At 43.5% G+C, this 21,581-nt stretch overlaps 1 protein-coding gene across 1 annotated transcript; it reads right to left on the reverse strand.

Moving 5' to 3' along the window:
• Positions 1-1,336: 1,336 nt before the first annotated feature.
• On the reverse strand, positions 1,337-18,581 carry SMU1 (SMU1 DNA replication regulator and spliceosomal factor). Its single transcript, XM_035140896.3, has 12 exons — positions 18,463-18,581; positions 15,208-15,418; positions 13,937-14,089; positions 12,306-12,416; positions 11,817-11,945; positions 9,477-9,596; positions 7,825-7,941; positions 6,407-6,534; positions 6,200-6,326; positions 5,263-5,430; positions 4,710-4,862; positions 1,337-2,397 (listed from the first exon to the last, which is right to left on the reverse strand). Exons 1-12 carry the CDS (start codon positions 18,486-18,488, stop codon positions 2,299-2,301), a joined length of 1,542 nt encoding a protein of 513 aa, XP_034996787.1. The 5' UTR covers positions 18,489-18,581; the 3' UTR covers positions 1,337-2,298.
• Between the last annotated feature and the right edge of the window lie 3,000 nt (positions 18,582-21,581).

Consider the following 21,581-nt stretch of genomic DNA (forward strand, 5'->3'; position numbering starts at 1 on the left):
TATCCTTGTAAAAAGCCTATTGTAGCACTGGTCTTGGAATGACTTGCCTGCCTCCCACCTCAACCAACTAGTTTTGTTTTACTTGTTCTAAGCAGCTTATCTGCTGAATCATATAGCCTGATGCTGTCATGATTTATCCACGGCACCTTGCTGCCCCAGGCAGTTCCCAATTAAAACGCTGAATAGCTCCTGCTTGTCACACTCTTAGTCACCTGAACATCCTCAGCAAACGTAGACAGTTAACTGGCAAAACATTTAACAGCAAGGGCATCTCTAGTAGCTCTCAAATATGGTTAGCAAGAATACTTTGTAGGGAAATAATTTTCTTGGCATTTGCACCCAATAAAAAGGAAGTTTTCCCTGTCCTCCACACTCTGGAGCACATCATAAGAAGCTGCTAGTCTTGGATAGCTCAGCTGTTAAGAGCATGGTACTGGTAACACCATGGTTACAGGTTCAGTCCCCCAGCTGCCTATTCCTGCATTGGAGGAGGTTGGACTAGATGATCCTCAGGGTTCCTTCCAACTCTATGATTCTAGGTACCACCTCCCTCATATGCAGTCTCAGGGCACTTCTGTTTTAAAATGGAAGGGTGGATAGTGATGTTGAACAAACACAACATTCCCCCAAGCCAATTCAAAACAGGCAAAAATGCCAGCCAGCATAGCTAATGGGATAAGGAATTATGGGGGTTGTAGTCCTATCTGCTCCAGAAGAGCTTGGCTGGCTGCATTTTCACAAAAACACTGCAATATTAGCATGTTTTATATCACTCTGCTGGATATATAGCAAAGCTGTACTATTTTTCTCTCTGCTGTAGAGGAATTGTATAAGAGAACCCGCTCTATGGTTCCCAACGCTTGGGAGCAAGAGCAAATAAAACATGATAGAATTGTAGAGTTGGGAGGAACCCCAAGGATCATCTAGTCCAACCCCCCCACAATACAGGAATCCTGCCCACAGCTGTCCCTGGGTGGGCAGGAGCTACCAACCTGCTGGTTAACAGCCAGGCACACTGTCCCATTGCGCCAGATATGTGCTCAATGCTTTGTTTTATAAAGGACAACCCTTGGTTAAAACTACACACAATGCAACAGTGTTACAGAGCCTCAATGTCTGTATGCATAATTAGTTCATGCAACAGATAACTGCAGGTTATCAAGTGAGGATCCTAATCACATTTCGAACGCTAAGTGGCTGCTTGCACTGCAGTGAAGTACAAAGAGACCCAACTCAAAAAAGCAACTGTCAGTGACCATTCCCAGGGATGGAAAACAGCCTTTACAGTAGAATCCCAAGTTCAAAAAGAAAAGCTAGACCCCCTACACAAGGCAGATGCTTTTGTAGTAATACTTTATTGTAGAATAGGCACACTTAAAAAATAAAGTACCACCAAACAAATGGCTCCAAATAAAAGCTACACAAGTCTAGAAATCAGAAAATTACCACTGAACAAGTTTGATCAGTCAACGTGGCTTCAGATCAAGGCCCGACACTAGCTAGATGAGGCTTATTTACTAGGACAATAAGCAAGATTGACTGAAGTTCACACATATTTTGGGACATTGCAAAAAGAAATCTATAAAACTCTTTTCTAAGCTAATCCAGACAAAGCTATATTTTAAAAGGAGAATAAAGTCAAATGTATTACCCAGAGCAGAAAAATCCACAAGAACGTTACCGGGTATTCATTTTGAAAAGTTCAGAAGATTTATCCACTACCCAGCCAAAGTTAAATGCTTTGAAACCCCATGCCTGTTAATGGACCGTATTATCTTCTTAACATGTCCATTAACACTGATGGGATTTTAAAATGCTTAGCTTTGGCAAGAAATGTGTCTGTTTTAAGTAGAATACGCCTTATTTCCGTGCTGTAAGTAAAATACAGGGATAGTTGGAACAGAACTTTGATGAAATCAATTTCACAGAAACACCAAATGTTTGCTTTTCTTCACTTTGCCTTAGCCAGAACAATATTTACATTTAACATTCATTGAATTAAAACAAACTGAATTATGGTTAATGTCCCTAAAAAGCAGCAAAAAGGAAATACATCTTAAAGGATTTTCATTTTTTTGCAGCAAAGTGCTACACCGGGGCAAGCAACTAGCAAATATTCTACTAACTGGATTTATTGCATTTATTTGCAAAAAACAAATTTATTGGGACATCTTACTATGAAATTAATATTCAGCTGAGATAACTTTTGGACCTCCTAGGAACTGAAAACCACCCCACAACACACACTGCCATTGCATTCAAGATCTCCATGCACTAGAGGGAATTTAAAAAATCAGTTTATGGTTTCCAGAGTTTCAGCAGCCCATCTTCACTATAGGTAGCAATCAAGTTCTGGTGGGGATGGTGAGCGATACCAATAACATCCTTTTCGTGAACCTGGGTATAAAAGAAAGTTAATAAATCTTTCTTAGAATTTAACTCGAAATCTGCAAGCCTGCTAGAAGATTTAAAGTTGAGATACAATAAAGTGGTAATTTAGGGTGAAGACATAAGGAGTATTAACATTATCCCAGAAATAATTTCTACATCCTGCCCAGCTCATAGTGAGGAATATATAGGCTTGATAATGTTCTTCTAAAGCAGGCTTATCAGAAGTCGTCTGCCAGGTAGTTCATATCTATACAGCTTTGCAGAAGAAAAGTATGGGATAAGCCACCTAGCAGAGATGCCGCAGAGCAGGCAGGGGTGGGGAAACTTTTTCAGTGCAAGACCTCCTCAATCCCTTCTGTACAATCTTGTGAGAGCTACATGCCAGAGGTGGCTGGAGCAAGAGGCAGAAGGAGGTAGAGAAATGAATGGAATTTTACTTTTGTGCAGTAGGCTAGTTTCTACACACATTTACATACACATCCCTCTCTCCATCTTCTACCTGGGCAAGCATCAAGTACCATCAGAGTTCAAGGATGCATTCCAGCCAAGTAAAAGCCCTCAAGGAGGATGCAAAACAGGGCTGGTGAATGGAGTTGACTAGGAAGGATGTGTGGCATGGAGAGAGTTCTGGGGCCGCATAAGAGAGGCCTCGAGGGCCGCATTCCACCCCCAGGCCTGGGATTCCCCATCCTTGCCATAGAAGAGGACGATACAGAGGTGACTAATACGGGGAATTGAGGAAAATGATATACTAGGGCTGAGGATGCAATTCAGGGGAGGAGACTAAACAGCAGTGGTGTTTAGGAAAGTGTTTGAGAAGACTTTAGAGCAGGAGTCAGGAAACATTCCCTTATGGTAATATGTCAGGGCCTGCTTGCCAGCAGAGGTGCAGCCATTCCCCTGCCCCCCCCCACTCCACCCCACAGCATAAAATGCATATAGATGGGCATTATTCAGGAAGGCAGCCACACTCTGTCTCTTACAGGAAACACATCCCAAAAATTTCAATGCAAGGTTTTCCCCAGTAGCTTGTGGTGCTAGGAAGCCTCTCTTTAATCCATTACCCCTCTCCCCCACTCAGTTGTCCTCATCCAGATTGGCCAGCCCTTGCAATTTGCATTAGAATCTCCACCCCCGCCACAATCCCCAGACCGTTGGATCAAACAGTGGATCTTGTTGCAATGCAAACTACAGCTATAGGCTGTCTTGTGTGAACTGGGATCACAGTGGAGGCAAGGGACAAAAGCCCTCCTATTCCCCCCCCCCCCCGCTAAGAGGGTACCAACAAGAACTGATGGTCAAACACCTGCAATTTGCTACATTTCCCTGCTGGCTGGGGAGGAAGAAAATCCCCCTCCCTGACAGCTGGCAAAAAACAGAGGAGTAATGGTGGGATCAAAGAGGAGAGGCTCCACAGGCCAGAAGAGATACCTCTGCAGAGTGGGGGTTCCCCGCCCCCTGATTTAAGCATTTTCACCTGCTTTTCAGTTTCTGGCTTCCTAGCCTACAGTGTACCAAGGTGGAGCCTCTGGGACAGCATGAGAGGTGTGAAGAGAGCTTCAGGCACATCGGCAAAAACTGGGTCGCCCCTGCTGCTGGTGAGATTCTCTACTGGATCTCCTCCCTCTCTGTGAGTGGAAGGAGCCCTTCCGCTTGTGGAAGCATGGTTGAGATTTGCATCACAGTAAATTAAAAGCAAGGAAATCTCCAGTTCAACTCCTCTCTGCAATGTGCTTAATAGGGACTCTCAATCCCCATCACCCACCAACAAAAATGGGGATAATAAAACCTATGTACTTAACAAGGGGTGTTGTATGGACTACTGAGACAATATTCTTGACATGCTTCGAACATTCGCAAGTAATGCTAAAGGATCATCGTTAGGATCCTTTTCTCCCCTGAATGATTAAAAAACGGGGAATGCCGCATGATCTCCATTAGCTGCAGCCAAAAAGATAGCCGACGTGAGAAAATGCTCTGCGGCCTGTCATGAATTTTGCACTACTAAATGTTATGGCAGGGGGAGATGTTTTCGGGAGCAGTTACACAGCAGCTACAGCACATGCCTCTGGCCAATGGTTTGGCCTTGGACTGAAAATACACTTGTTTTAAATGTATTACTTTATGCAAACCGTTTCTCAGTCTTTTAGCTAAGATCAAGTGTAGGGGGACTAAACCTTTCTTTGAGACAAGTTCCCTGAGATAGAAGGTCTCACCTGCTTGCGGTAACATTACAACATCCAAACTGGGATCAGGCCATACCCAGCACTTTGTAAGGTGTTTACAAAGACGCACAGGCTGCCGTCTCTGTTACTCACCGTCAATGTTCTCTCCAGCTTGCCAGTCACTGTGCTGAAACAGTACAGCACAAAGTCTTCACCCACACAGTAGATCCACTCGCCTCGTGGAGAAAGGGCACAGCAGACAAAGTCACCACCTTCCCTCTTACCAGAGCTGAAGCTTCTCACAATCTACAAAGTCAATATATATTGGCATTTAAATCAGCTGCGCATTTGTTGGGTGAGTGAATTGCTTGAAATATACCGAAGGATCCCATAGATCAAACAACACATAATTAGACCTAAGGGGAAACAGAAGCAGCATAACCCTCAGGGATCCATCCCACAATCTCTGCTTGAGCAGTGCTGAGAATGCTAATGAGAACAAGGCTTACAATTGTTACTTTTGGAGTCCACAATATCAGACTTATCAAGTCCAGAATCCTATTTAGTCACAATGACTTACAAACAGCCCCACAAATCATTTAGAAAGGGAGAAGTGAAGGAATCTGCACTAAAGAAACAGAATCTTCCCAAATCCAAGAGGATGTGTTCCCAGTCATTTCAAATCTATTGCCCTCTGATAACATACCTGCCCCTGCATGTTCATAATGACAACTGTATTTGATCTGTTACAAACAACAAAGTGTTCCGGATTCTTAGGCAGCAAAACCACACTGTTGACGGTGATGTCTGTCCCAGCTGTGCTGCCGAGTGATTTGAAAGTGTTACAACACTCTGTAGTCTTCATATTCCAAACCTGGGAAACAGAACAAAGGAGAAAAGATCAGTACAGTCATGTAATATATATATAAGCCCGGCTCCAGAGTTCTGTCACACCTTAGCAGCATGCCAAGAAATGGAATCCCAGTTCTGCAGAGTGATAGTAATGCTTCACAATACAGAGAGGACCACATCCCTTCAAAACATAGACATATAAATGTATTATCTATTTCGGAAAGTTGCTTGTTTGATATGCACGTGGACACTTCTTAAAATATAACCAAATTTGCATGGTGGTTCCTGCAATCAAGGAGGTTTTCGTTTGTGTTTTGATACAGTTGGATGCCATTATGAATCATGGTAGCAGATTAAACTTTTCAGAATTGCACTGATCTTTTGGTTTTACTAGTTTAAAGTAACGATGATGGTCTACTTTTTTATTTTAAAAAGCCAGTCCATAATTGGTGGTTAAGGTCTGGTACTGAAGGTCAAGTCTGGTATTTAAAACAAGCAAAAAAATACAACCTACTAAACAGTTGATTAATCAAATAAGTATACCGGTATACAATGCTTCCACAAAACAGTTTGGCTCCAGCTATGGAATCCCTTCAGAGAAATGCTAGTCTATAATATTTTAAGAAGCTGCAACAGTCGGAGAAGACTTGTGATACAGAAAGTATTAAATGTATGTTTTACTTCCGCAATCCAAGCTGGTGAGAATTCTCTTTACAAAAAGTGAAATGAGCAAACACTTTGGCTAACCAAGCAAAATAAACAACTACCAAAGGCCAGTAGGCTGATCTTACCTTCACAGTGCCATCCGAAGATGCGCTGATAATGTAATGCCCATCCTGTGTAAATGTGGCTTCGTTAACAAATGACGAATGACCACGGAATTCTTTGAGAGTCTTGCCAGACTTCAAGCCATGAATCCTGCCAGAGAATACAAGCTGTATCAATATCGCTCAACCAAGTAAGGCTGAATAGCAAAACTCAGCAAAAATGAAACGTACCTGATTGTCTGGTCAAAAGAGGCACTAAGAATCTGACTGCTGTCCTTTGAAAAACTCAGGCAGGTAACACCTTTGCTGTGTGCTCTTTCGAATCGCCTCAGACACTGCCCACTCTGAATCTTCCAAACCTGGGTACAGGAGAGTGAAATAGAAAACCATGTGCAATTTATTTCTGTCCCTGGAAAACCACCAACTTCAGGCTAGTTGGAATTTCTTGTTATTGACTGTTATAAAAACATGAGAAGATCCTGCTGATTTTTATTTTTCTTATAACAAGACGTGTAAAAGAATTCTGTTAATTTCAGTGTATCATTGTTTCTGTCCCTAGTTTATATACAACCCACCTATTTTAACCTCTTGTATGTTAGAACCTGCATGATTTGGATGTTTAAATTTGTTCTTACTGGGTCTGTAACTGCATAATGAAACTGTGGTCTGCAAGAGAATCACAACCAGACAGACAGACTATTGTGAACCCCACATTCTTACCCATAGAGGAAGCTGCCCCTGGCATTTTTGCATGAGTTACTGTAAAGGCCTTGCCTCCTTTCAAATCAGCGTCTGTGGAGTGAGAAGGTAAGTAATTCTGCTATGCCTCTCTGTCAGTTGTGATAAAATTGTTTGATGATTCCTGATGCAGAGAAGCAGCAGAATAACACTTTCCCTCAAGGGAGCTGTCTGTAATGTACCTTCATGAGGCACAGTTCCCTACCTACAAGCCTTCCAATCAGGAAAAAGACTGCAGAGACACTAGACCAGGGGTAGGCAAAAACTTTACCCACGGGCGGGTCCACTGTCCCTCAGACCTTGTGGCGGGCCAAAGAAGTGGCACTGGGGGGTGGAGCTGGAAGAAGAGGCGAGGGGGGCAAGTAGTCCTCCGCCCCACCTGCTGCGCTTACCTTCCCTGAGGCTGCCGCCGCCGCCACCGCTGCTGCTGCTTCTCCCACCTACAGGAGCCCCAGGGTAGTGGCGGTGGCAGGAAGATGAGCGGCGCGAAAGGGCTGGCTCCGGAGAGGGGCTGCTTAAAATGGCACTCAGCCAGCTCAGCCCAGCCCCCTTCCTCCTCTAGGCAGGGTGGGGAGAAGCCAGGAGGAGGGAGGTTAAGAGGCGCCACCGCCGCAGTGAGTGTGGGGGGGAGATGAGGGGGAATGGAATGGCGTGGGGGGGGGGGAAATGGCGCAGCCCAAACGAACAGAATCCCCACACCGATCCACAGACAGTCATTAGGCCTGATCCGTCCCGTGGGCCTTAGTTTGCGGACCCCTGCACTAGACCAATCTTACCCTTCCTGGGTATAACAGTAAATCTTGTTTTAATTCAGAAAGAAGTAGGCCTCGGCTCTCAGAAGTTTAGGAAGCATGGCTTAAGATCACCTCTCTGGATCAGTTTTCTGTCCTCTCATTCCCCAAATTGCATACCTTGATCTTCCCATCCTGTGCTCCGGTTGCTAGCATTTCCGTATCCCTACTGAAACACATGCATAGAACCGCATCATCCATCATCATAAAGTTATCCTGAGCTTGGTACTTCAGATCCTAAATGAAGTAATGAACAAAGGATCAGTCACTGAAGGTGAAACAAGAGCCACTGGGAACAGCAATGTGTATAAGAGTCATACCAAAGGAGCCGACTTATTCATCTAAACCAGGGGTCCCCAGACTTACCGCGCAGTGGGCCGGTGCCCGCCGCGCCGACCGCGCGGTGGGCCGGAGGGCAGGGGAGTGCGCGCGCAGCGGGCCGGAGGGCGGGGGAGTGCGCGCCCGTGCGCATGCGCACACGCACACGGGCGGGGGGGAAAATCGCCGAAAATCGCTTGTGCGCATGCGTATGGGCCTCCCCCGACCCGGAAGTGCATCGGAAATGACCTCTTCTGGGTCGGGAGAGGCCCATACGCATGCGCAAAATGGATTTTCGGCGATTTTTTGCCCATTTTTCTGTCCGTCGCCGCGCCGCGCGCCGTAAGAGCGGGCGGCGGCAGCGGGCGGCGGGGGTCGTCGCGGGCCGGATTGGGAGGCCGATTGGGCCGCATCCGGCCCGGGGGCCGTAGTTTGGGGACCCCTGATCTAAACAGTACTGTCTAATGGCGCTGTGGTCTAACCACTGAGCCTCCTGGGCTTGCTGATCAGAAGGTCGACAGTTCGAATCCGTCACGGTGTCCCATTGCGCCAGACGCGGTTTAGCCATGCTGGCTACATGACCCAGAAAGCAGTCTGTGGACAAACACCGGCTCCCTTAGTTGAAGTGAGAAGAGTGCCGCAACCCCATAGTCGCTTCTGACTCGACTTAACTGTCCAGGGGTCCTTTACCTTTACCTTACTAATGTGTCTAGCAGTGGAGCTCAAAGTTAGAAGCCTTTCTTAGGTCTGCCACATGATTCTTTATAATAGAAGATGCTGGGGACAATTCTGGGACGATTCAGGCTCCAGCATCTATTAAATCAAGATTAAGTCTACCAAATCTAGCACTAGGTGTTATATGGTAAAAGCAGGAGTCCCAAAAACACTTGGTTTGGAAGCCTACATACATCTTTGTCACTTGAGACCTATATTTTCAGAACCCACCCTATTTTTTGTGATTCCATTTTTCTTGTAATTTTAAGTTTTTAATGTTTTTAGTGTTGTATTTCAAATTGCCCTGGGACCTTGAACAAGTTGCTCGATCTTGAAAATGATGTTGACAAGTGTCAAATTGGTATTGTTATAAAATTCAAATGCACTGTGCATTCAGAGTTCCCATTTACACTCCAGTTCCATTGGGGAAACTACACAAATCATAAATTTTGCTTATTTACCTGAATTTAGTACAGTAGGCCCTCAACTTACATGGGGGTTATGTTCTGGGGCTCACTCCTAATGCCAAAATCGTAGATAGTCAAAGCCCACTGGGTTCAATGGTGGGTGGGATTGCCAAAGTAATTTCCTGCAGAATCTTGCCCCCTTCCTTGATTTATTTCATTGTCTAAATCTGAATGTGCACAAGTTAAATGAGTGCACGCTAAGGGCTTTACTGTCAGAACACAAACTATGTACTGTACTGAACAATCCACTTGAAAGGACATGCGATGTTTTACCTTCCTGATTTTGCCGGTGGTGAAGTTCCATACTTCAATGAACCCATCAACAGAGCCAGTGACTAGATATTGACCATCTGGGGAAAATCGAGCACACTCCACATGAGACTTCTGGCCAAACTGTTTTAAGGGAACAAAAAGAAGGATTTCACGCAATGCCAATTTCATATACAGTGGTGCCTCGACTTACGAATTTAATCCATTCCGAAGGCACCTTCGGAAGTCGAAAAATTCGGAAGTCGAAAAATGCCATTGGAAACGCAATTTCCCATAGGAATGCATTGGAAACGAAAAAATTTGTAAGTTGAAGCAACCCTATCTAAAAATTCGTAAGTCGAAAAATCCCTATCTAAAACCGCCGTGGGTTTTTCCCCGGATGTCGAGACATTCATAAGCGCGCGCCCATTACCCCCATTCGTAAGTCGAAAAATTCAGTTGTCGAGTCATTCGTAAATAACCCTCTGACACTGAATAGGATACTATCCTAGACTAAATAATGATAAATCCTCAGCCCTCACATCACATCAAGTACTCAAACTCTGTGGATATTTTTTAAATGCCCATCTCTTTTTGAATGAGGAAAAGTATCCACAATGCTTGCAGCATACAGATGTTGTACCAATTTAATATGAAATATATATGAAAGCGTAATTGGTGTTCACTTCCAGAAACTGAACTACAATAGGTTGGATAGAGCTCCCGCTGGAGAAATGGAGCAGAGAGGTCATTTTTCCCAATTCCTTCTTCTCCCTGCAGTGCCCTGAAAAGCTGCTCTGAGAGTAGGAACAAGTAAGAGGTAGTGTGAGAGAATTGGGGGAAGATTGTCTGACCCCCTTTCTCTAGCAGGAAGCCTCTGCTGGATCTCGGGGGGCTGGAGCTTGGTGCTAGCAGAGGGGCAAATCTGGATTGAACCCAATTACTATGTATATGCTTTGGTTCATGGCTTTCAACCTAGCCAAAGAAAAAGTTACTTTCATCATAAAAAATCTATTTTATATTCTCCTTCTACAGGTGGATGGAAGGAATCAATCACCACTGGATGCCATTTTGAGCAAGAAACATAACATACCCCCTTAGCATTCTTGTGTACATGTCTGGTATGCAAGTGAGTCAAAAATGCATCTTTAATTTAGCTTAATCTAATCATTTTAGTTTAATGATCTGATTTATATCCTGTCTTTCCTCTCGAAGTAGCCCAGGGAAGCAAACACAGTCACACAAAAAAAAGCATTCTGAAACAGTTAAAACATTCTAAAAACAGGTAGGTAGCCGTGTTGGTCTGACGCAGTCTAAATTGTCCAGTAACACAGAACCTTAGAGACCAACTAAGTCTGTTCTTGGTATAAGCTTTCGTGTGCATGTATCTGAAGAAGTGTGCATGCACACAAAAGCTTATACTAAGAACAAACTTAATTGGTCTCTAAGGTGCTACTGGACTATATATATATACACACACACATATTCCAAAAACAGTTTCAGTTAAAATGATTATTTCATCCAGTGATCTCAGTTGATTTCTAGTCCAATATCAGCTACAAATATAACAATGAGAAAGGCTACAAATGTGTTCATCAACTTGCTTGTGTGTTTAAATATAGCAGGTATTCAAACAAAGAACTCAGCTACATTAGGTTTTTTAAAAAGCGTTTAAAATGCATTATAACACTGTCAGCAGATGGCAATGTAGAGATCCGTCTTTGGCAACGTGATTTCCCGTTATGAGGTTTACAACGTGTTTTCCTGAAACATGTTTTTTTGAATGTGTCTAGATCCAGCCCAAGTTCAATATGACTCAAAAGCCAGATGAAAAGATACATCTATTTTGCATTTCATGCAACAGAATCTGCAAGATATATATATATAAATTGGCATCAATGAGAGAAAATGTGCTTTTCAGAGCTTACGGGCATGCAAGGAGGATTTCAAAACTGGTACTATTACTAATGACTAAAATGTAGGGGATTGAAAGTCAAGAGCTGTCAGCAATCTTGAATGTAACTGCAAGAAGCTCCTGCAGCCCATCGGAAGCCGCAGAAGCACCTTTGGACGTTCGGCTTCCAAAAAACAGTTCACAAACCAGAACAGCCACTTCCGGGTTTGCGGCATTCGGGAGCCAAAACATTCGAGAACTAAGCTGTTTGAAAACCAAGGTACTGTATCCTTGATATGTTATTTAAATGAACTCCAGGCTTGTGCCCCGGGGAAGTCACTTCGGTGCTGCTAAGGCGGTGGTTTGACTTCACCCCTGGAGACGCACTCCATTGTCTCTTGAGACAGATGGATGCCAACAATTCTAGAAGAACCCGTCCCATTCCTCGCAAGTGGTAATTAGGGACTCACCTTAATATGCCTACTCAGTTGTGTGGGGAACTTTTCCTCTTCAACATCTTTGACAGCTGCTTTGCCTCGGAACAAATCAATTGTCATACCAGGAGGAAGGAGTCCTTGATGCTGTTGCCATTTCAGTGCCTGAGAAATCAGAGGATTAAAGCACAGATCTTGGTAACTTTTAAAATGATAATCCTTACATTGATATTCCTAACATTGGGAAGTTGCATCTCAAACGTCAGCTGTGACCTTTCCTTAGTGGTAAGAACTTGACTATGATCACCCACCTACACTGCAGAAGGGTCTGTGAACATAGATTTGTTATGGAGGCTGTTTTATTCAATCCGTCCCATGAAAAGAATCATTTGAAATGTGAAGTGGAAGGCTGTGGTTTTACGATAACAAAATGTATTTAATTGTATACCTTTCAGCAGTTCATGAATAAGGAATCTCTATTTTCAGTTTCATACAAGGTAAGTCTCAGTAGAGGGGGGGAAATACCTGTCCCAGCAATGCCATAAGACGAGATGGAGGCACAACACTGACTTCACCAGCCAAGGCTTGGGCAATAGCAGCTCTCCGCTTCTCTTTGCTGCTCCCATCTGGGTATGCCTAGCGTAGAACAAGGTAATACCTCAGTTTAGTTTTCAGGGCTTGAAGGAACTTGGTAGGAGCAACTGTTCTAAAAAAAGGTAAGACCCTTCCCAGTTTGAATGAAGTAAAACTACTTATCCAATAGCTATCAATCTGTTTTGCTCATTAAGGCAAAGCAGAGATTTGTGCTGCTTCCATCTCCCATAAACTTAGACCAGAAAAGCAGGGAGTGGAAGGCATCATTTGGAGCACAGCAAACAAAAGGGAAGAATGTTTCCACAAGTCCACAACCCACCAATAATAATAATAATAATAATAATAATAATAATAATAATAATAATAAATTAATTAATAATTTATTATTTATATCCCACCCATCTGGCTGGGTTCCCCCAGCCACTCTGGGCAGCTTCCAGCAGAGTATTAAAATACAATGATTTATTCAATATTAAAAGTTTCCCTAAACAAGGCTGCCTTCAGATGTCTTCTAAAAGTCCAATAGTTGTTTATTTCTTTGACATCTGATGGGAGGGTGTTCCACAGGGCGGGCGCCACTACTGAGAAGGCCCTCTGTCTGGTTCCCTGAAACTTTGCAGTGAGGGAACCGCCAGAAGGCCCTCGGCACTGGATCTCAGTGTCCGGGCAGAATGATGGGGGTGGAGACGCTCCTTCAGGTATACTGGGCCGAGGCCGTTTAGGGCTTTCAAGGTCAGCACCAACACTTTGAATTGTGCTCAGAAACGTACTGGGAGCCAATGTAGGTCTTTCAGGACTGGTGTTATGTGGTCTTGGTGGCCACTCCCAGTCACCAGTCTAGCTGCCGCATTCTGGATTGGTTGTAGTTTCTGAGTCACCTTCAAAGGCAGCCCCATGTAGAGTGCATTGCAGTAGTCCAAGCGGGAGATAACCAGAGCATGCACCACTCTGGCGAGACAGTCCACGGGCAGGTAGGGTCTCAGCCTGCGTACCAAATGGAGCTGGTAGACAGCTGACAGCTGTGAGTCCAAAATGACTCCCAGGCTGTGCGCCTGGTCCTTCAGAGGCACAGTTACCCCATTCAGGACCAGGGAGTCCCCTACACCCGCCCACCCTGTCCCCTAGAAACAGTACTTCTGTCTTGTCAGGATTCAACCTCAATCTGTTAGCTGCCATCCATCCTCCAACTGCCTCCAGACACTCACACAGGACCTTCACCCTCTTCACTGGTTCCGATTTAAAAGAGAGGTAGAGAAACCCCAAATGAAGCCTGATGGTACCAACCCAACACTCGCATGCCACTTAAACAAAAAAGGAAATTGCTGGGAACATTAGGCATCACTTCTGATGGAATTCCTAATCCATATGAACATCCTAAAATTGGAGGGGGCCTTGGAGGCTAACTAGTCTAATGCCCTGCTCACTGCAGGCAACCAAGAGCTACAGCATTCGCAGCAGATGGCTGTCCAGTCTCTGTCCAAAGACTTTCAATGAGGGAGAGCCGGGAGAGCCCACTATATAACACACATATAAAGATAGATTTTTGATTAGTATAGGTATACCTCACGAGGATCAAAATAGGACCTGGCCAAAAGGTTTTCAAGGTGGATGTAACGCTCTGGCTGGGTCTGTTTTAGCATGATCATCGGGTCAGTTTGTCTCAGGAGAGACCTGGCAGCCCCCAATTCACGAAGCTCTATCAACTCCAAAACTACCTGAAACATCAGAAGAAAAATAGCATTAGTAAACAGCATTAGCGTATTCAGTGTAAGAGCAAGCCACACAAACAGAAGATCAAAGTTTCAGGCAGCTTAAATGAGCCAGTCTGGTGTAGTGGTTAAGAGCGGTAGACTCGTAATCTGGTGAACCGGGTTCGCGTCTCCGCTCCTCCACATGCAGCTGCTGGGTGACCTTGGGCTAGTCACACTTCTCTGAAGTCTCTCAGCCCCACTCACCTCACAGAGTGTTTGTTGTGGGGGAGGAAGGGAAAGGAGATTGTTAGCCGCTTTGAGACTCCTTTGGGTAGTGATAAAGCGGGATATCAAATCCAAACTCTTCTTAAGTACAGCATGATGCAGGTTTCGGAAATGGAGAAGTGAACGCTGCAGTTCAGAGAACCTAAATCCATATCTTGCTCAGCTGGCCTTTATTATGACAATAATTATTCAACTGATACTAGGAGAGTCAACCCTAAACCCCACCTGAATACATCAAGCACCCGATTAATACGCTTCCAGCATCCTAGTCTCACTTTATGAGACTCCATTTATGATATGAGGCTAGTTTTTTGAATTACAGGCAAGAGTACAGATACCTTCCCTTCACCACAGGCACCAACGACACTGATGTGGAAACAACAGAATTTGAAGCTATAATATTCTCATCAGCATGTGATGATAGGAATCAGTTCTAGATATACTCTTCATCTACGGTTTGGTTGGTATTTAGTAGAAGCAGAAATAGTACCCTTATGAGCCACCATACCTCTAGAAGACAGGTGAATAATTATTTATTCTGACAGCCTTTTAAAAACTGAGAATCTAACAGCATTTTAATGCCACTGTTATTTTTCAATACATGTATTTTAAATGCTTAACTTTTTAATGAACTTGCGGTGTATTTCCTTGCGAAATATATTAGTGTAAAAAAAAAGTAAACATCAGAAAAATTTGGTCCAACTGTCCTCAGACCTAATAGGAACCCATTACATCTTCACAGAGATAACACTATAAATGCAAAGCTACAGAGAAAAAGAGACAAACCATTTATTTTCTGGTGAATGATAAAGGTGCTATCAGACATGAACAAATATTACTGCAGAAAGCATGCTTACCTGCTCATACAGATCAATAAGGGTTTTATCTGGTAGTTTTAATGACTGTATTGCCTGCAGCACTGTGTCCCAATGGCCACTGTTAATATCTGCAACAAAACTCTCAATGCTGTCCACTGTGTTCAGTGACACGGTGGTCTCTTCCTGTAGAGTGGCCAAGGCACGGTGCAAACTGTTCTCCTTCAGGTACTGCATAATCAGTCGGATAACACTGAGCAAAATAAACAGGAGGAGCAATTAATTTTGTGTGTGTATGCAGTTCGCTAGAGCATATACAGAGCAATGAGGGGAGATATACAGCAGCCAATGCATAAGCAATCCATTTCCCCAAACTTATCAGATCCTGTTTCAAAGCTAAGAGGTGCACTCAGGACTTAGAAGACCCCACAATGATCACCATGGGGAAAATTATGGAATGAGAATGGGAGATTTACAGCTTGCGACGCCATAAAGGAAAATTTTCTAAAGATGTTTTCTAGATGGTACATAACACCTAGCAAAATATTCAAAATGTATAAAAACAAAATCCAAAATGTGTTGGGTGGTGTAATAAAGCAGAGGGGATGCTGCTACACATGTGGTGGACCTGTAATAAAATTAAGAGCTTCTGGGATATGATATATGAAGAGCTGAAGAAAACATTTAAACAAACCTTTATTAAAAAAAAAACAACACCAGAAACTTTCCTGCTAGGCATATTAGACTCCGACATTGCAAGTGAAAATAAGAGAATATTCCTGTGTGCAACATCGGGAGCAAGAATCTTAATTGCAAAAAATTGGGGAAAAAGAGATAGTACCAACAAAAAAAGAGTGGCAAGATAAATTATTTGATTACCTTGAATTGGCCAAAATGACGGATACAATTAGGGGACAATCTAAACAAAAATTCCAAAAAGAATGGGGGAAATATAGAGATTATCTAAAAAAGCAGTGTCCTAAAATCAATACCTGGACTTGCTTTGAGTATTTTTTGCAAAACAAAATATGGTGTAAAAGTATAAAATATAGAGAAAAGTAGGGAAAAGGAAATAAGAAACAGTTTACCAAATATGGAATTAGACCTGTGTTGAGCATGAAGGTAGTCAATTAGAAAAGAATAAGAATTGAAATATGGATATGCGTTTATTATATATGTATTTGTAAAATGTATATGTATTTGTAAAAAGCTCAACAACTTTGGGAAATTTTTTTGTTGCGGCCCCCCAAAATAGGGGTTGTCTTTAGGGAAGCTTTTAATGTTTGATGGATTTCTCTATTTTAATGTTTTGTTGGAAGCCGCCCAGAGTGGCTGGGGGAACCCGGCCAGATGGGCGGGGTATAAATAAATTATTATTATTATTATTATTATTATTATTATTATTATTATTATTATTATTATTATTATACTTGGGGGTGTTATACACGGGGGGGGGGGAATAGGGTATACATAATAGTTCCAGTAACTGATGACCATGTTGGAAACATAACTAAGAACAAAACCTACCTCAAATTTCACCTAAATTTACAACTGTAATACCAAGAATGTTCCCCCAAGTGTCCTCAATAAGGGATGTGTTGTAGAGTTATGCACTTGCCCCTGCTGGTTTCAACCCCACCCGCCGCCAGGATGTCTTCCCACACAGACTGCCCACCAGGCAATGAGACCCTAAACCAGCGGTTCTCAAAAACTGTGCTGTGTGGCAGGAGAGGTGGCCATTACTAAATAGCTGTGTTTTATAACATAGAACAGTGATAGCTGTTTCTTTTCGTTTTCCTGTGTATTTCTTATTGATAAAAAACCCAGCGTGGCATGAGCAAATTCTGAAAGTGTAGCCCAGAGGGAAAAAAGTGTGAGAAGGGGGGGGGACAGCCCAGCTCCTGCTTTTTGAGCATACACATCACCTGTAACATATACCCCTTTATAGCGAGCAGACAGATAGAGGCACGTGGAAGTTTTCAAAATCAGGCATGTGGCCCGATTTCGAGCGCCAAGGGTTTATCACCACCCACAAAACGACACACATGCAGTATATCACTTTGGGGGAGAGTGAAGCCATAGAACTGTAGAGTTGAAGGGGCCACAGTAAAAAAAAAAAGCTAAAGGACCTCTAGACAGTTAAGCCAGTCAAAGGCAACAAAGGTAAAGGACCCCTGGACAGTTAAGCCAGTCAAAGGCGACTATGGGACGCGGGTGGTGCTGTGGGTTAAACCACAGAGCCTAGGGCTTGCCGATCAGAAGGTCGGTGGTTCGAATCCCCGCGACGGGGTGAGCTCCCGTTGCTCGGTCCCAGCTCCTGCCAACCTAGCAGTTCGAAAGCACGTCAAAGTGCAAGTAGATAAATAGGTAAACAGCATTTCCGTGTGCTGCTCTGGTTCGCCAGAAGCGGCCTTGTCATGCTGGCCACATGACCTGGAAGCTGTACGCCGGCTCCCTCAGCCAATAAAGTGAGAGGAGCGTCGCAACCTCAGAGCCGGCCACGACTGGACCTAATGGTCAGGGGTCCCTTTACCTTTTTACTGGTGTACTTTCGAACTGCTAGGTTGGCAGAAGCTGGGACAGAGCAACGGGAGCTCACCCCGTTGCGGGGATTCAAACCGCTGACCGATTGGCAAGCCCAAGGGGCTCAGTGGTTTAGACAGGGCCGGATTTAGGTTTGATGAGGCCCTAAGCTACTGAAGGTAATGGGGCCCTTTATATGTCCAGTTGTCCTTTGTCAACGACATATTGTCGCTATTTTTTGTGTTGAATATATGCTATATGTTAATTTATGGACCTAATAGGTATCTAAAGCCATTTGCACATAACAAAATATGTATTTTATCAAAGTAATTGTTGAACTGATATACAATTAGGAAGTATATTAATAGTGGGATTTTTTCCGGGGGGTGGGCAAGAGAGTGGGGCCCTAAACTATAGCTTGTTTAGCTTATACGTAAATCCGGCACTGGGGTTAGACCATAGCGGCACCCGCGTCCCTAAGAGACCACGAGGGTCATCTAGTCCAACCCCATGCAGTACTGTGTGTGTGGCCTCAGCGCAAACGCACCCGCAAGTACCAGCAACTGCAACAAGGCTACGAAGAAGGTCCCTCGGCAACCCGGGAGCGGGGGATGTTTTAAGCTGGCACCGACTGGCACGAGCAAGAAATGGATCTGCCAGGAGAGGACAAAGGCACGAGCGCGGAGCACGGAAGGGGCCTGGCGGCAAAGGGAACAAGAGCAACCCAGCAACCCCGCCTGCTCCCCGCTCCCCGAGCCCAGTCAGGGAACTTACTCCGAAGACTCGATTTCGATCGACATGATGAACTAACTGCCCGTCGCCACCCGGAGAACTCCAAACCCAGGCGCACAGCAACAAGCCGCCACTTCCGCCCAGCCACCTCCGCTGCACACATCCGCTTCCGCGGTCATTCCCCTCATACGACCCGCATAGACTTATGACTGTAGACTCCCGAGGTTTATTGAATTCCGGGTTCCTTTACACTCCCCCCCCCTCTGCGTCACACTTTCAGAATGAAAATTTGCTCGCACCACACCGATTCCCCCCCCCCCCCATCGGTAATAAATACATTGGAAAACGCAACTAGGATTGTTGTCAGTACCACTCGATGCCCTTGCTCTCGTTCTGAAAAGATGCCAATCCACATTCTGCAATAAAAAAAAAAAAGTTCTGGTACTATGCTACAGTGAAATGTTTTAGATATTTGTTTGATTGCCCTTGAATCTTCCCGCCACACTTGCTATCCTCTTCTGCCACACCAGTGTGGGGGCATCACGCTACCACGTACCACCCCCACCCCGCACACCTCCAGAGTGGAAATAAGAAATACGCGTTGAATTCAATCAATGGAAATTGCTTTCGAGCTTTTATGTATAGGAACCCATCTCCAGACAATAAAGGGAAATTTCAGCATGGAACTGCTCGGTTATATTTCGGTTCAGATTAGAGGCAACCGTTTCCATCCTTTCTCATCACAGACGTTAACTTAATCAGTACTTATGATATTATGTTGTCGCAAACTGCTGCTGCTGAAAACAAGAAAAAAGCTTTCCGCAGAGTCCGTTTCATCCGATGAGGTGAAATCCTACATTGAGAGGAAATATACACACGCACAGCTGTGGTGGGGGTCGGAATGTAGAAGAGTTAATAATAATAATAATAATAATAATAATAATAATAATAATAATAATAATAATAATAATTTATTTATACCCCGCCCGTCTTCTCTAAAGGATTACTGTGCTCGTTTTGCAATCATTTAAGGTCTAAAAATTGATATATTACAGACTGTACTTTGTAAATTCCATTGTCATTTGACCCCAACATTATTTTTTTATTTGCACCCACGTGTAACTTCATGCAACTGATGCAGTCCCTTCCAAGCTCTACAATTCTATGATTCTGTTATTCCAAGTGAACTCTGATTCACGAAAGAGTATGCTGCAATAACGTGGCCAGTCTTTCAGGTGCCACAAGACTGTTATTTTTGCTAAGACCACTACATCTCCTCTCTCCTTCTGAAAATTGTGACTCTTCCGTTTTCCTATTTCTACGTTACGTATTAGAATCAACGCAAACAATGCGACGCGCCTCTTTTTGCGGTCACGTGACGGATTCTATATGCGACGCTCTCCCGCAGTCGCCGCGTTCTTGTACGTCACGAGACGAAGGTTGCTGTTTCCACGAGTTCTCTCTAGGCAACAGTCACTTCAGCTGCACCCGATTGGACCATCTCTTAGTGACGTCACAGAGCATATCTGCGCTTTACTTTCTCGCCCACCAAATCTAAATTAGATTCTAATCCGTGTGATTTTGAAAGCAAATCCTTGCCTGTTCAGAAATCGTACCATAATTTGTCAGCAAATTAGCTTTCTGAGTGATTTCCCTTAAGAAACAACATTCTAAAAGGCAACCTCAAATTTTGCATGAATGTGGCTACTACTATCTACTGTCCTACATTTTCTGCCCAGTTGATGCAGCAAACGAATTTGTCAGGCTGAGGTGGCAACCAAAATTGCACTTTAAGCAATGTATGGGATGTTTGCAATTTGGTTCTTAAGGCTGTCGTCTAATAGACCCTTAAATCAGACATAATCATCCGGAACTGCAGGAGTCCCCACCAGATTTCAGAACATACAGAAAGCCTGAGAATTTAATTGAAAAATATGTTTTAATTAATGTTTGTAAAAAACAACAACAACAGAAGCTTTATTTTTGGGAATTACAGTATAGGAACAGAACTACCCAAACTGTGTAGAAATTCATTCATGCATGCGACAGCAGCAGCAAGAATGTTACTTGCCCAAAAATGGAAAGAATAAGTCCCGGCAAAAGACGAATGGATACAAAAACTTATGGACTATGCAAAAATGGCGAAACTTACCGGAAAAATAAGAAATCAAGATAACAAACTTTTTTATAAAAGAATGGAAATGGTTTATGGAGTATTTACAAACAAACTGTAAACAGATAAGAACATTGGCAGGATTATTGTAATAACCTGCAGTTTTATAAGAGTATATATTTAAAGTAGATTAATAAATGAGCAAATTAAGTGAATTTGGATATGCAGAAAATATTAAAAATAAATTTAAGGAAAGGGGGGAAGGAAGTCAAGTTTTGAAATGTTAACATGATTGTAAAATTATTGAAATGTATAAAATAGAAAAGCATATGTTATATATAAAGCCTCCTGAGAAGAGGTGATCTCAGAGGTACCCTTGTTACCAACCTTGTTACCGTAGGGAGTTAAAACTTAGGGAATCAGAACCTTGAATTTTGCTTGGAAACAGAGTGGGCAGCCAAGGCAGATTTCTCAATACTGGTGTAAAACATAATCCATATGCCTGGCAACAGTTAAGTGGGCAGCTACATTCTGGACCAGCTAAAGTTTCTGAACTTTCTTGATGTGAGCAACTTCACATACACACATCCCCACTATATAATCTGGAAGTTTACCGAGGTATGTCTAATGGATGTAAGGTTTCTGTTTTCCAGGAGAGGGCATAGCAGACAAATCAGTCACTGCTGAAAAAAGGCCCTTTAGAGTTCTCACTTGGCTTAGCAACAGCTGTTCCAGATCCATGAGTAGTTGATTCTTAGGTCCCTCATTTGTCAGGTCCTTCCTCACCATCATCAACCGAATGTTACATGGAATGAGCTTTGGTATACAGTGGAACCTCGGTTTACGAACACCTCGGTTTACGAATTTTCGGTTAACGAACGCCGCGAACCCGTCTGGAATGGATTAATCCACTTTCCATTACTTTCAATGGGAAAGTTCGCTTCAGTTTATGAACGCTTCAGTTTATGAACAGACTTCTGGAACCAATTACACCCATGCTTCGGGTTAAGTACACTTCAGGTTGAGTACTCCGCGGACCCGTCTGGAA

Source organism: Zootoca vivipara, chromosome 15 (genome assembly GCF_965207765.1).
Source record: "Zootoca vivipara chromosome 15, rZooViv2.hap1.1, whole genome shotgun sequence".
NCBI classification, from domain to species: domain Eukaryota; kingdom Metazoa; phylum Chordata; class Lepidosauria; order Squamata; family Lacertidae; genus Zootoca; species Zootoca vivipara.